The sequence below is a fragment of the Anser brachyrhynchus genome, assembly GCF_964034855.1.
Source record: "Anser brachyrhynchus genome assembly, chromosome: Z".
Taxonomy (NCBI): Eukaryota; Metazoa; Chordata; class Aves; order Anseriformes; family Anatidae; genus Anser; species Anser brachyrhynchus.
The window spans coordinates 40,361,542-40,374,326 of record NC_137697.1 but is presented as its reverse complement, the minus strand read 5'-3'; the positions used below and the strand labels follow the sequence as shown (position 1 = coordinate 40,374,326).

Genomic DNA, 12,785 nt, shown 5'->3' with positions numbered 1-12,785 from the left:
GGACAGAAAGAGTGGAGGGGGAGTGGAAGGATGGGCCAGAGTCAGAGGTCAGGGAAGAGCCATACTGCCTGGGGTCAGGTACCAAGTCAATGTCCAGTTGATCCACACATTGGATAATGGGCCCCATGTTCACAGTAAACCAGCCCCCCAGCTGGAACCAAAGTCCATAGTTTCTTCTAATAAATGTGCCTGAAAAAATAAAAACATCCTGAACCCAATCCATGACAGGTGCCATGGCTATGCAAAATATACTGAACGTTGAGAAAATCACACTACTTGTGTAGCTGGATTCTCACTATACAAATTTGAGGAAAACGAAGAGTCTGATGCTACTGGGATGCCAGACTCATTAAGAGCACTGTGAGATCATTAAATCTGGAGAAGCAGTATTGATAGATATCTTTTGGAAGGGAAGTTAAGAAAGATGAAGAAGGGATACTATACCAGAAGGGCTTAAAAGGGGTTCAGATGAAGGTCTAATATTGATTACAGGTTTTGCTGTTTTCAACTCATCCTTCTCACCTTTCTGTGTTACACATGAAGCCTCTCCTAGACAACACCGCTGGTGTTAAACATGCACATGCTTCACACATGGTCTGCAGTAACTTCTCAGTGGAAGCTATATTTGAGATATATTTAGACCCTATGACATGATGTTTTGAGGGCCTTTATTCAGAAAATGCATCCCCCAGCTAAAATCTGCAGCCACACTTTTCTTGCATAAATAGGACTCAGTTTCATAGAATCATAGAATTTGGATTTGGGTTGGAAAGAACCTTAAGGATCACCCAGTTCCAACCCCTCTGCCATCGACAGGGATGCCACCCACTAGATCAGGTTGCTCAAAATCCCATCCAGCAAGGCCTTGAACACCTCCAGGGATGGGGCATCCACAGCTTCTCTGGGCAACCTGTGCCAATGCCTCACCACCCTCTGAGTAAAGAATTTCTTCCTTATATCTAATCTGAATCTACCCTCTTTTAGTTTAAAGCTATTACCCCTCGTCCTATCACTACACTCCCTGATAAAGAGTTCCTCTCCAAGTTTCTTGTAGGCCCTCTTTAGGTACTGGAAGGCTGCTATAAGGTCTTCCCAGAGCCTTCTCTTCTCTAGGCTGAACAACCCCAACTCCCTTAGCCTGACTTCATAGGAGAGGTGCTCCCGCCCTCTGGTCATTCTCATGGCCTTCCTTTGGATTTGATCCAAAAGGTCCATGTCCTTCTTGTGCTGGGGGCCCCAGAGCTGAATACAGTGCTCCAGGTGCGGTCTTGTGACAGCAGAGTAGAGGGAGAGAATCACCTCTCTTGACTTGTTGGCCACTCTGCTTTTGATGCAGCCCAGGATACAGTTGGCTTTCTGGGCTGCTAGCGCGCATTGCTGGCTCATGTTGAGATTCTCATTAACACACACTCCCAGGTCTTCCTCCTCAGAGCTGCTCTCCATCCATTCTCCACCTGGCCTGTATTTGTGCCTGGGATTGCCCTGGCCCAGGTGCAAGATGTTGCATTTGGCCATGTTGAACTTCATAAGGTTTGGGCCAAACTGCTTCTCATCCTACAAACTAGACTGGAAATAGAGTCAGGGTTGATGAGGAACATGCAAATCCACTACAAAATATGTCAAAGTATAGGTATATTTTTGAATGGGTTTTGAATTACTAGGCCTGGATTTATCCCACGTAGGATGAGAATTTAATTCTGAGCATGGCAGTCTGAAGACCAAAGATAACAGAGTGCCTGCAATAAAGAGTGAAAATCAAACCACAGAGCCCAAAAGACATGTTCTATCTGAAAGCCCCCAGAGGAGTCAGCTGTGACATACTTAGCTCACTGCTCTTTTAACCTTTTCAAGACAGTTCTCTGTTGGCAACCTGTGGTCTGTGGCTGCTGGTAGCCTTTTGGAGAGTTAGTCCTGTAGAGGGACAATTTATAAAGTGCCATCATGGGATACCTCACTTAAATCTCTTAATTCACTCTTCTACCAACACAATCTACTTTCTGTTGTGATTAAATATAACATCCTCAACCTAGCCTACACTTCCACGACTCATCCTACTTCTGTGATATGTATTACTAACACAAGCACTCCAAAAGCATTCCTCACAAAGCAAAAAGTCCCTCATCTCTTCATCCTCCTCTGCAACCATTTTTTCATTAGTGAGCACAGTGCAGAATGTTGGCTGCAGCTGCTTTAAAAGCACTGAACATTTCCCAGAGGTTTGATTTTATTCCCACCTCACTCCTTGCACATATTTCTTTTCATAATCTCACCATTTTTCCATCCCACAGGGTTGAGTGGAATAGCCCTGGTGTCAGAGGTCACTGGTCAAGTTTACACTGAGATTTGAGTGCTTTATATTTGTGACCTTTTGCCCCTTCTCCACTTTGGGAAGGAAAAAGAACAAATCCACAAGCAGCCTAATAGCAACCTGCCAACATTCACTGTAGAGAATAGGGCTGGTTTTGAATTGTAAAACGAGTAGAGAATTTTCAGGCACTGACTGACTGCTTTAAAACTCACCTACTACCTCTAAAAACAGGGAGCAAGCATAAAGTCATTTAAATAGTTCTTCTTCTCTTTATTCTGGGAAGAGAGTTCAATACCAAATTCCACCCGAGAACAAGTTTTTATGGACAAGTAATAAAGTCCTTTGAAACTAGGGGATTATAATAGAAATGCTGACACAGCCTTATCCATGGGCAGCAGAGAACAGTGCTGGTATAATTACTCAATGCAACCTATAATCTTCATGGTGCTCTAAGTCAAAAGGAAAATGAGAGGCTTTGCATAATGCTGAAAATCTATCAGGGCTTTGATGTTGCTCTAATCCTACCCTGCCTAATAGTTCATTTAATGTCCAAGGGAATGAATGCAACTTAATGTGTCATTTAAGATTATTGTAATTAGAAAAGTTAGAGCAGAAACAAATGGAAATAAAAATCTCTGTTTGACTTGATTTACCCAAATTAAATGCTGTTTTCAGAACATCTAAGCAGGGTTTCATGATTTAGGTAATGTTTTAAGGGAAGGCATGAGACATTATCAAGTTCTCTATTGAAAAAGAAAAGCAAACAAAAATCAGCATACATCATCTTTGTACTGGTTGCAGATTATAAGTAGGCAATGTTACACTGAAGACCAAATTCTGAGATAGCCTTTTTACCCACAGAGAGCAGCCTTAAAACTGATAATGATCTGTGCCAAAGGCCAGAGCAATGGGACTTTGCGAATGGTCCCATGAAGTATCAGCTTCCACCCCAAAAGGAGCAGTGCAAATGGCTACTCAGTGGTTACTAAAGATACGCATGTGTAGATTTGCATACTGAAATGGTACCAAAAGCCCCTGGCACCTTTATTCAGCCCTCATGGTATAACACAATAGCCCCAAAGCAGTCATATTAACAAGAAGCAGCATGCCAGAAATATAGACTCTCTTATACCAGCCTTTGGGGACAGACCTCCTGGTCTGTAGAAACAGAGACCCTTTAAACCGGCTGGTTCACAGAGCAAAGAGGAGCAGCTGAGCTCAAGAGGAACCCTGCCACAGAGTCCAGGCCCTTAAGAGACAAGAGAGCCTGCTTACCCCATGTCCATCTCTCAGCTCTGAGATCTCTCATGTATTGTAGAACTCTTGAGGAGAGCATTGTTCCAGTCTTTAAGGTGGAAGCTGAGTGGAAATCTCAGAGGGTCAGGACACCTGCCTTTTCATGAAGATTCCTCAACACAAGTTTACAGGGTGATCTTCGGCCTGCACTTTAAGGAATAGGTGAGCAGGCAAATACTAGTGCTGCTCCTAGTACCTCTCAGAGCCATGAGCTCTGCCCTCCCCTCTAGCCACCCCCACTTCCCTCCTTGTGTCAGGAGAGCTGCTGGGGAGGCTGCACAGTGAAGCACGTCAGAGAACTCATCCAGCTGAAATAAATAGATATACACACATTTTTGCTTGGATGGTTTTCAGTTAGATCTGCTCCCTGATCTGATTTTCTCCCCTCTCACGTAATGGTAGAGGAGTCGGGGTGCTGGCAGCATGGCTGATAGAGGGCAGAGCTACACAGCACAACACCCATCCTAGTGTTTTAAGCCCAGGTTTCAGACAGAATTCTTTCTGCCCATGTCCAAGCTATTTAATATGCTACCTCCAGTCTGAAAACAAAAAACAATTAACAGTGGTTAAAAAATAATGAAATCCAAAACACCAGTGACATTTACCTAAAATTTTGTTTTTTATTAGCAGGTCCCAAAGCATTTAAATATGAGACCTATTACTCCATCCTTTCACTGATGAGGAAAATAAGGCAGGGAATTGTTATGTCTTAAGGCACATAGCTGGCCAGTGCTAGACCTTGGTTGTATTCCTAGACATATGCACTAGTCCAGACCCTTATCAGCCAGAGAATACTGTTTGCCAAACACGATCAAAATGTGCCCAAACTGGCTAAGACATTGCAAACTTTTACTGTGTATGGCATTGGCTCATTCATAAATCACACACCCCAGTGTTATGATTTATTTCATTCATCCTTTTCCAGAAACCAATACTCCATGTGGTAATCACACAAATGGCAAACCTGTCCTGGACAAGTTCTTCAGTTGTCTCTGAAATGATGTTTCTTTCCTGTGTTCGGGTGGGGGAAACACCCTGGCAAATGATTGATTTGCCATATATCTCCTTCAGAATTTCAGGGTAAAATAACTAAAAATTGAGCATATACACCACATGGAATTTAACAATCTGTTATTAAAAATGATCCAAGATTACTTTTGGGAAGACCACCTATAGAACTGTCTGCACAGAAGTTCTTATTTTCATCTGTCTTCTGTATAAAGGATTCAATCATCCAGCATATGTTCACATTAGAAAGGATTATTCAAGCAAGTGGCCATCTCAGGTCAGAGACTATTATATTCAACCAAATAATTCACCTTTACCCATAACTTATGAACACCACAAATTGCTTGTATGATTATGATGACCTTGATCTCTTCTTTTATAATTTGTTTCATCTGAAAAGCAGTATTTTTGCAAGGAAGTGCAAATAAAGCTTTTCAGCTTTACAGTACAAATGGCCTGAAAGAGACATAGCTTTACCAGAACAGAGAGCCTTTCAGGAGCAAAAGATTGCCTCCTGGTGTAAAAATGATGTAATGTTTCTCTATTTTCGTAATCCAGAAAGAATCAAAGAGCACATAGCTGAGCCGAAAGACTGATTTAGCTAAGGAGCTGCTGCTTTGTCTTTCAGAACATTGAATGTTCAAAGTCATTTTGGACTAGTGTTTAGTTTCTTATTTAATTTGTTCTGTTTCTTCTAAAGGCTCAGGAGATCTAGCATATTAAACCAAAAAGACCAGGCTACAACATACAAAATAAAAACAGAGCAGCTGCATAAATCTGGAGGAGCTATTTCCTAAACCTCTGTCATTTTAGTCTAAATGTTCCCCACAAGCCCACAGCTCTGCTTCTGTACTGCCCAGAGCTGCCCCAACCTGAACTGCACTCATGCCTCACTCAGACATGAAAATAGACAAGGCAGCAAACAAGTCCTCTGACAGGGCCAGTGTGGTTGACATATTTCTCACTCATGCCAAGACCAGCTTTCCTGGAAAACATAGCAGAAACAGAATACTCTCCTATGCAGAAGCGATACAGAAAAAAAAAATGCACAAAGATAACCCTTTTACTTTTCATTAGCTGCTCCACTCTGAGTAGTAATTAGGGCACATTCACAGCAAGGAGGAGATCCAGAATCTTCTCAGCAATTTCCTGACTGCATCTCAGTGAAAAATCCTCAACTGCTCTGTTATTTGAACTCTCCTGTGAAAAACACATTCAAATATATGACACTGAGCATGTGTATAAAAAAGCAATATGTGAAAGGAGACCAGATTTCCTGAACCTGTAAGTTGCACATAGACTTTACGTGAGTATAGTATATTTACCAGAAAACTGAGGGGAATCATAAAATCACAGAATGGCCTGGGTTGGAAGGGGCCTCAGAGATCATATAGTTCTAAACCCCCTGCCATAGGTAGGGATGCCATCCACTAGGTCAGGTTGCTCAGGGCCTCATCCAACCTGGTTTTGAACACCTCCAGGGATAGGGCACCTACAACCTCTCTGGGCAACCTGTCCCAGTGCCTCACCACCCCCTGAGTGAAAAATTTCCACCTAACCTCTAATCTAAATCTCCCCTCTTTTAGTTTCAAATCATTTCTCCTCATCCTGTCAATATCTGATTGAGCAAAGAGTTGCTCTCCATCTTTTTTATAAGCCCATTTCAAGTACTGAAAAGTTACAACGAGGTCCCCCCAGAGTCTTCTCTTCTGTAGGCTAAACATCCCCAGCTCTCTCAGCCTTTCTTCATAGGGGAGGTGCTCCAGCCCCTTGATCACCTTCATGGCCCTACTCTGGACTCACTCCAACAGCTCCACATCCTTCTTGTGCTCCAGATCGGGACACACTGCTCCCAGTGGGACGTCACAAGGGCAGAGTAGAGGGGAGCAATCACCTCTCTTGACCTGCTGGCCACATTTTTTGATGCAGCCCAGGATGCAGCTGGCCTTCAGTGCTTCAAGCATACACTGCCGACTCATGTTGAGCTTTTCATCCACCAAAACCCCCAAGTTTTTTTCTGCAGGGCTGGTCTCAATGAGTTCTCCCAATCTGTATTCATGTCTGGGATTGCCCCAGCAATGAAGAGGACCTCCAGAATCTCCCAGAAGTCTCACAGCTTCATTTTGAAATGAAGATCCCTACCTTACATTCCTTGCAGACAAGAAACCACATCTTTTCATGTAAGCGCAATCCTACTAATGGTGACATGACAAAAAAATAAACAGGGGCTCAACCTGTTCAATAGGTCCAGGCTGACATCAAAAAATATTAGTATTAACAATTTGGAACAGTAGTATTCCATATTCCAGAGGTAATTTTCCTTGTTTTCATTTTATACCCTCTTAACAAAAGCTGCCAGTTCACCTTTAGCAGATGATTTCAATTAATGATTAAACACCAACTTTTAATCAAATAATGAATATACTATTCGCTCTGATAGTTTAGGAATAAAGATGGTGACAGAGTAGACTGTTCTGACATAATCTGCCTCCTTATCAAATTCTCATCCCTGTTAATTGCCCTGTTAAACATGACTCAACTCGGAACTTACTCTCGGAAACAATTAGTAAAGAACATAGCAAATAAATGACTAGAAGCTTCCTGATATTGCAGCCTAAGTTATACCACACACAACTGTCAAGACCTGAGAGGACCGGCTACAACTCTACACAGTTCTCAACGTACGTTGAAGAAAAAACAGCTAAAGTGAACATGGTCCTGATTAGTAGAAGAGAAAGACAGGAAAGAGTAATCATAGCTCATTCATGCATTTCAGTTGCTTAGACTTTTACACCTTTCCTGTGTAAGTTTTGAGTCTCTGCTTTGTCATCTCCCTCCTAGACTCCAAGGCATTTCCCCAGTACAGTTTTAGCAGCTGATAACTCTGGTCCCCTCCCAAATTAGAGACCACCTCTTCTGGTTGAAAATCTTCATCGGGAATTGCTGGCATATTCACATTTTTCAGTTATAGTCAGATCTTCAAATCTTTAAACTATGACTATCCATATTTGGGAAGAAAATCATGCACTGGCAATTTAGCTGAACACTTTGTTGAGGTGAAGGTCACACCACCCCAGTCATGCTGGGAACAAGGGTCCCCTCTCCTTCACACTTCCTAGGTCTATCATCTGGAGACAGTATAATGATTTACAAGTCTGTTTGATACCAAGACAGTGTCACTTAAGGCTATGTCTCCATGGCAATATTTCATTAATCTACCTTCCTCACTTGTGGGAAAGAACAGAAGTGTTATGTTCAGGAGCATCCAAACACCTTGTTATATTACCGTATGTAATTTGCCTCTTAATCCTTTGCCTCTTCACAGTTCTATCTTTATTCATATTAACTGGTTCTTACTATGGGCAGATGTTCAGGATTAAAAAAAAAAAAAAAAAAAAAAATCTCTTGCCATTTTTATCTTCAGACATTGTAAAAAATCTACCAGAAACTATAAAAATTATATGAGAAGTAAAATCAACATATTCCTCTGATTGCTTTCTTGGCATTCATTATTTTCCCAGTGCCACTTCTGAACAGCTTCACTGGAAGCAAAGGCTGAATTCTGAATGATGTGATTTTGACAGCCTTTAATAAGAAACAGATGGCACGTGTATTTGCGGTGATGCAGGTGGCTGAATTTGACTCAGCTGTATCAGAGGGATGCAGATGCTACTTTGACTCAACTAATGGAAGAAGAGGAGGAAAAGGAGATATAAATTTAATGTTTACTTTGGCAAAATATATATCTGAACCAATCTGACTGGGGGAAGTGTCACTACATGGTGTTGTCACCTAGAAAGGATTTACAGGAAAGGGTAGTAACGTAGAGCTGAAAGACCTGCAGACACAGAAGAGCTTTAGGTCACAGAAGCCAAAAGAAAACACATGCCAGGCTCAGGCTGGAGATGGAGGAGCAGACACTAATCATGAAATCTCTCCTTAAACTTAACAGGGACAAGTACGACTTCCTGGCTGTGGTCCAAAGTTTACCAAATGAGTGAAGCTGCGCTACAGACAGCATAGCCACTTGTTGTGTCCTGGTGGACATAAAACATAATAATTAAGGGGAAAGAGGAAGCAGGAGGGAGGGATTGAGTTCCAAGTTTCTCTGATAATGTAAAGGTTGTTTTGCAGCTAACTGGAGGGAAGTTTTCTTCACTTGATATATTTGCACTCCTTCAGTAAAGCATGAGAGTACTGTGGGAGTATCTGGAGATACAAAGTCTTTGGGAAGAATGCTGGAAAAATCCAAAGTAGAAAGAGTCAATCCTGCAGGTATCTTGTCCAACCACTGAAAAAATCCTGAAGATAGAAAAGAATGGTGCAGAAGGGGATTGTGCTTCTATCAACATAGAAAAGATCAAAAGGAACACTAGCTATATGACCAGTCCCAAAGAAAAAAAAAAATTTACTTCCAAAGCTGTGGAAATACAGACCACTACCTATAATTTCAGTTCTTCTTTATGATGCCAGTATTTCAACATAAACATGCAGAGTTCCTTAATTATAGTTCCCAGTTGAAAATCTCTGTAAGAATATTGACTGGAGAAAGGTTTTTGTGTGCATGTGATCACAGCTGCTGTGAAGATTCTGTGCATTAGCAACATTTGAGATCAAAGTGTTTTTTTTTTTTAAATTTATATTATAATTTATTTCTATGCCTGCTTATTTTTTAAGCATAATACCAAGATATGTATATATTTTTGTTAGACCTTGTAATACCCATTTTTGAGCATACGTGGGCAGGAGAGCAATGTATGGATTGGGGGTGATAGAATGGGCAAGAGTAGAAACTGTGGGTGCAGGATGTAAGTGTTGTCACAGCAAAGTTGTTATACCAAGCAAATAAGTTTAAACCTTCAAGCCTTCAGTGGACATACCATGTTCATCAGTGAGAGGAGGTTTAGACAGTGAGTATTCAGACAAATGTTCTTACTTCTGTCTCTTACAGTAGTGTGTAATTAATCTCTGATGGTAACAGCCGAAAACCTCCATTATAGTTGTAATGCAACACTGCACAAATCACTCAGAGAAAAATGTTCTCTCTGTAGCATTTTTATCCTGACTGTTAGTGAGTTCTTTTCCACACTGTTTTCATTCAGACTACATATAAATTTTTATGGGTGTCCAATATCTCCTGTCCTTCAGCCCTAGACAGATGTTTTTAAACTTTCTCCCTAGTCAGCCCCACACATACAAGTAGAGAAGGTAGAGACTTATAATACATATGTGGATACTTTTCTGCCTTCTCTTGGGCTGCTGTTAGTTTGTAAGAAAAGACACTGCTTTGTGTGACAAAGGCTATCTGCATGGGTACTAGAAGCGCTGAGGAGGTGGGGTGTCTGTGTGCCACTCTGGGCGTGGAGCTGCACAACAGGGGACAGTATCTAGCATCTAGACCTCACGTGAGTCATTCAACAGCATCATTCAGCAAACAAACTTCTTGTGAAAATCTTTGTCCTGAAGACTATTGGTATAACTACATGGTGAAGTTAGCACCATATCTTGACTCCGTGTTTTGTAACTGGATGCACATTCACATTACTAGTACAAATGGTGTGTGTGTGAGTGTGTGTGTGTGTGAAACTGTAATGCAGATCACAGAAATAGTCAGTTAAAAAATATTTTTTTAAAAAAGTCTTGATAGCTACATTTTCAAACACCAAATGATTTATTTTAGAAACAATACATGTGAGCCCAAAGGACTTTAAAAAGAGGAACTCATTGACATTTCTGTGATAAAACATGACTGGGTAGGAAAAAAACTAAACTGATGTGCTCTTCTCTTCTGCAGAGACACTCATCTACTTCTGTAGAGACATAATTGAGCCCTAAAGCCATTGCCCTTTTGACTTCTTTAACTCATTAACAGGAAATTAACTCTCACTTTATTTGTGTCAGTACCATGCATGACCTCTCCTTGAAACAGACAGCTCTTGAAAAACAGGGCATTATATTCTCATTTTGAACTTGAGTCGGAAAAGGATTTTTCTAAACACCAATTAGTAAGTTTCAACCTATATTTGTCTGACTGGACAGTGTCAATAAAAAATCCAAACACATCTACTATGATAATATGGTACATCTTGATGAAACACGTGGGATTTGTCAGCATTTAAAAACAAGTATACCTCAGTGAGAAAGCATATTAACACCCATGCTTGGTTTTATAAAGTGATGTCTTTCACTTATTGAATATGCCAGTTCTTTTTATTGGATGACTTTTTTTGCTCTCATTATGGAGAAAATCTCATTAGTTCAAAGAATCACTAAGTCTTAGCTGTGCTGACAGACATTTGTAAAATTAGTAAAACTTGAAAAACAGTGAGATTCCAAAATATGAAGACAGCAAGGTCTCCCTAATTAACTCCACTGAAGGGAGATGTTTCAAATTCCCCCAAAAGATTTTCCAACAATATAAAAGAACTAATTTAAGTATGAGCATAATTATTTGTATACAATTTTGCGTGCCAATTTTAACCTGAAAAAAAAAAGTGTTTGCTTTATTACCTTGACCATGAACTTTATTTGTACAGAAGAGCTACATTTAGACAACTCCTGCCTCTTAAAATTCCCTCTTCTCCTACTTTTTAACCCTGTAACTATCCCAAGCATCCTCAAAGCCTTTATTTCCTTCAAAATGCACATGCAAAAATGCCTACATAATGGTGCCACTAGGATCTGAAAATGTGCAGGTGAGACTGAAAATTTTCTCTAGACAAATGTAGAATATGAAACTGATATTTGGCAACACTGACCAAAGGTAACATTTCCATGAGTTTGTAGAGAAGAATTATACATCATCTTTACAAGATTCAGACAGCTGCGTTGTCCTCCTATAATGTGTATATCAAAAAGATGTAAGCCATAATCTTAGTAACTGTTTTGAAAATGGTTTTAACCATTAGATAGGCAGACCTATTATCCTGAAACCATTTATATTACTACTTTCTCAGCAATATGTTTATCTTTACATATCTTTATCTTTTATCTTACATATATTTTATCTTTACATCTTTACATAACATTCATAATGTATATGAATGATTAAGCTCTCATTGTGCTCTTTCGATGTATGGGAATACTTCCATCTGTGTCTTACAAATGGGGAGCTGAACCATAGAGATATGAAACAACGTGGAGGTGAGGTAACATAAATATTTTCTGAATAATGCCTTCAGAAGAAGTGTAATTTAACAGTCTAACTGGCTTTAGCGTGCTAAGTTACAGTTAGAATGCTGTTAAAGGGTTTCAGTCGCTCTTGTGCTGTAGGAGTAGTTGAGTTTGATCATAACCTTGGCATAAATGCACACCAGTAGGAGAGAAGCTGCAAATCTCCTTTAAGAAATGAAATAAGGAAATCTGTAAATCTGTAAGGAAATCTGGAATAGGGAATTTAAGGAAATTGATAGAACCGGGAAAAAAAAAAGAGTGAATGAGTTTATTATTGTGTCCTAATAATTCTGAGATTTAACCAATGCTTCTGAAAAACCACACCAGTTTTACACAGCCAGGCAAATGTCAGCTTGGTGATAAAACCCAACAATGACAAACTCAAGCAGTCTTCAATTCAAATGCCTTGCTTATTCAACGTCATTCACTATCACCTCCCTGCAAGCACACATGGGCGGACACACACAAACTCTCACACAGACAGCCATTAGGTTTTAAAAAGCTGCTATATTTTATTGCACCTACCTAAAAACACAAGCTTTCAATTTTGCCTTACAGAAAAAATCAAACAGCAATCCAAAGAAAATAATGATTTTTTGTTTGTTTGTTTAACAGGCAAGCATCACAAGACAAGATTATCTCTGAGGTTCTGTAATGCTTCTTCTTTATTTAAGAATAAAATCTTATTATTAAAACAGTTATTGGTATTTCAAAGCCATCTTCAATAAACTGATTTTATATCAAGATATTTCTGAGAAAATGTTTAGCCAAAATAAACTCCCCACTACTAAACCTTAGCAAAAAACAAACTTAAAAAAAAAATCAGAATCATAGAGAAAATGATCAGGCTTTGAATCAAATAATGTTGCAAGGAGATTGAATATCCAAGCGATGGCCAGTAAATAACTTACCAAGCTCGTTTCACTCTTAAGTATTCCTGTGGTTGTTCTAGACTCCTCAGGGCTCACTATAACAACTACATATTCATCCTAATTTTCCA

At 39.9% G+C, this 12,785-nt stretch overlaps 2 protein-coding genes across 3 annotated transcripts in view; both read right to left on the bottom strand.

Annotated features, from left to right (window-relative positions):
- The window catches only part of LOC308185432 (uncharacterized protein), a 42,350-nt gene extending 29,660 nt beyond the window's left edge, over positions 1 to 12,690 (bottom strand). Inside the window, exon 1 of the mRNA XM_080573522.1 lies at positions 3,584 to 12,690. Within this exon, the coding sequence (XP_080429648.1) occupies positions 3,584 to 3,644 (61 nt within the window). The 5' untranslated portion in view covers positions 3,645 to 12,690. The remainder of the gene's footprint in view (positions 1 to 3,583) is intronic.
- LRRC2 (leucine rich repeat containing 2) overlaps positions 1 to 12,785 on the bottom strand; it is a 165,368-nt gene that overhangs the window by 150,922 nt on the left and 1,661 nt on the right. The gene's annotated exons all lie outside the window — the stretch shown is intronic.